The following is a 3076-nucleotide window of genomic DNA, read 5'->3' on the forward strand; positions in this document are numbered from 1 at the left end:
AAACAATTAAACAAAAAGTTTAATGGGCACAGATTCGACGTCAGGCACAATAACAGTAGTTTGACAGAACTTGTTGAACATTTCGTTTCAAACGGCTGCAATTTTGAAGAAGACTTGAAAGTGCATATTCTCAGAAAATATTCTGAATCTGCTTCACTTTCATTTCTCAGAATGTATGAGGAGAAATATGTTTGCGGGTTATTAACATCACGCCCCGGAGGAATTAATAAGATGACACTAGAATATCATCAAATTTATACAAAACTGTTTGATTAAATATTCTTCTTTTTTCTGTCTTTTTCTTTTCGCCTGGTTGCTCTCGTTCATACTTTACATTTAAGTTTCTATAATTTTGAATTTTTATCACTTATTTTGAACTTGACAAAGACAGAGTAACTGTTGAAATATCGTTCAACCAATAAAATATCTATTACAATCGAATTGCGCTCTTCGTCTTGACTAATAATAATAACAACTACAAATTTATGAATAAAAATTATAATAGGAAAAAACTCAATTTTAATAATAGTGACAAAAAAGTTTATAGAAAAGAATAGATCAACACATGTTATATGGTATAATGCTCCATTTTCATATTCAATAGCTTCTAATAAATTCTTTGCAGCACTAGATAGATATTTCCCACCTTCATGTAAATATGGGAAATTATTTAATTGACATAGTGTTATGTTTTCATATTGACCCCCTAGAAATTTAACTGAGATTATTGCAGCACAAAATAAGCAGAGAATTAGAGGATATCTAAATTCTAAATCTATAAATAATTGTAGAACTGATGTATAGTGAAATGGACATTATTGATAATCATTTGGAACAAGGCTTAGATTCTATAATTGATCAAAATGCTGATAATATAGTTAGTCTTGTATTAATATTAATTCTATTCATAATAGTAATTATAATCCAATCTTAACACCTATTTTACATATGGATGCTAGTAGAAATTCTTATAACTATGAGGGCAATTTACAAGTGAACAAATTCATGTGTAATTCTGTAAACAAACTCGATGCCCTTTCGGCAATCAGTGCTTAAAGAAGAATTTAGTATATCAGTGTGAAGTAATAACTAGACATCATAAATACTGGTATATTGGTTCTTCTACTAGTTGGAAATATAGATTTTATAATCATTCTAATTCCTCTAAATATAGAAGAAAATGTAATTCTACTAATCTTAGTAAATGCATTTGGAATCTAAAGGATAAGAATATTAAATATGATTTAAAGGGGTCTGTTATTATTTATGCACCATTGTATAATATTGGTAATTCTACTTGTAATCTTTGCCTTGAAGAATTATATTTTATAATTACTTCTAAATTAATTTTATTGAACTTTAATGAGCACTTAACTTTAAAATTTCAGGCCTTGTACCTTTAGTAGAAAAGATTACTATTATTATTATAAAGGTGGTGAGCTAGCAGAATTGATAGCATGCTGGACAACATGTTTAGCTACATTTCATCTGTCCTTATGTTCCGAGTTCAAATTCTGCCAAAGCCAACATTGCCTTTCATCCTTTCAAGCTCAATAAAACCAGTTGAACACTGGGATCAATGTAATTGACTTGCTCCCTCCCCTGATATTACTGGCCTTGTCCCAAAATTTGAAACCATTATTATTATTATTTCTGTTTTGACATTCAGGCATCTGGACAAGTTTCGTCACTTTTTTGTGAGTATGCCCATTAGGTCACTGACCTCTGTCCACTCATGTTGTCACTCATGCCCTCACAACCAGATCACCACAAACATTGGTCAAAGCTGTAACAGCACAAACAACTCTCGAAACCGGAATACTGAGAGCTTGCAGGTAAGTTCTTGTAACTATTGTTGTTGTTGTTGTTGTTGTTGTACACTACTCTTGCATGTGACTAGCACTTTTGAGTACTAGTTGCATGCCAATATATTTGAAGTGGACGCTGTCTTAACTGTGTGGACACTTGGTTAACCCTTTGCTTGTCCTGTGTACCACATGTGTTACCCAGGACATATTTCCCTAACATCCATGCATCATATATGACCCCCCCCCAAACCACTAGAATAACTTGGGACTTACAAAAGGAAAACTTTGTATTACTTGGAACGTATGTCTACAAGGGCCAACTAAAAGCAGGGAATTTGAGGACAAACTTATGAAAATACTTTGGATAGGCAAGAGTTAAGTTGCAATTGGTGAGTGAAACAAATAAAGATGCAGAATGGGTTTTCATTAGTATATGAAGATTAGGGTTAGGGATTGCTGGAAAAAGAGGGGAAGTGCCCACAGTCTTTGAAAGCCCTCTGAGACAGTGAGACGTTTATGTCATTGATATTTCACTTGAACCATCATTTGTATTATGGCTAGATGCTCTTCCTGTTGCAAGCCCTTCATTGGTTTTTCAGGTAAGAGATTTCTTTATTCCAGAGGTCTTTGAAAGTGTTGGTTGTGTGAGGGCCATAGATGTTACTAACCAAAAATGCCATGCAGTGGGAGTGAACCCAAAACTACATGGTCACAAAGCAACCTCCTTAGTCGTACAGTCATGCCTTAACCTTCAGTTACCAGATTTCTGTTGAAAAACATTTCAATTAATTTTGAAACAAAATTTCACTAAAACACAACTTTGTCATTATTAAACTGGTGATTGAAGCATAAATTAACATGAATTGTTGATGGAAGCTTTTTAGACCACAGTAAAACAGAAAGTGTGTATCTCAGAACCAGAAGATAGTTTCACTTGAGTTATAGAATGCATAGACTGATATAGTCATACAATAGTTAACCCTTTTATTACAATATTTCTGTTGAAATACACTGCCTTTGTTTCAATTAATTTTGAGAATAAGAATTTAGGAAAACAATTTTATTATTAAGCTAGTATTTATAACATAAACCAACATGAAATATTTATTGAAGAATTTGTATCATAGAATCGGGGGAAGTTTTGGGTGGTTAAGTATCAAAGGGTTAAAATCACCTGTGAATGTAGAAAGACAATGTTTGTTAATTAAGGTAATGAATAGAATTAAATTACATCTATTTATATATTTCATGATTTTCTGTTTTTATTT

At 32.2% G+C, this 3076-nt stretch overlaps 1 protein-coding gene across 1 annotated transcript in view; it reads left to right on the forward strand.

Annotated features, from left to right (window-relative positions):
• The window catches only part of LOC106870769 (ubiquitin carboxyl-terminal hydrolase 44-like), a 79470-nt gene that overhangs the window by 34332 nt on the left and 42062 nt on the right, over nt 1-3076 (forward strand). The window contains exons 5-6 of the mRNA XM_052976154.1: nt 1670-1835; nt 2370-2407. Coding sequence (XP_052832114.1) covers nt 1670-1835; nt 2370-2407 — 204 coding nt within the window. The remainder of the gene's footprint in view (nt 1-1669; nt 1836-2369; nt 2408-3076) is intronic.

The sequence above is a fragment of the Octopus bimaculoides genome, chromosome 23, assembly GCF_001194135.2.
Source record: "Octopus bimaculoides isolate UCB-OBI-ISO-001 chromosome 23, ASM119413v2, whole genome shotgun sequence".
Classification (NCBI taxonomy): domain Eukaryota; kingdom Metazoa; phylum Mollusca; class Cephalopoda; order Octopoda; family Octopodidae; genus Octopus; species Octopus bimaculoides.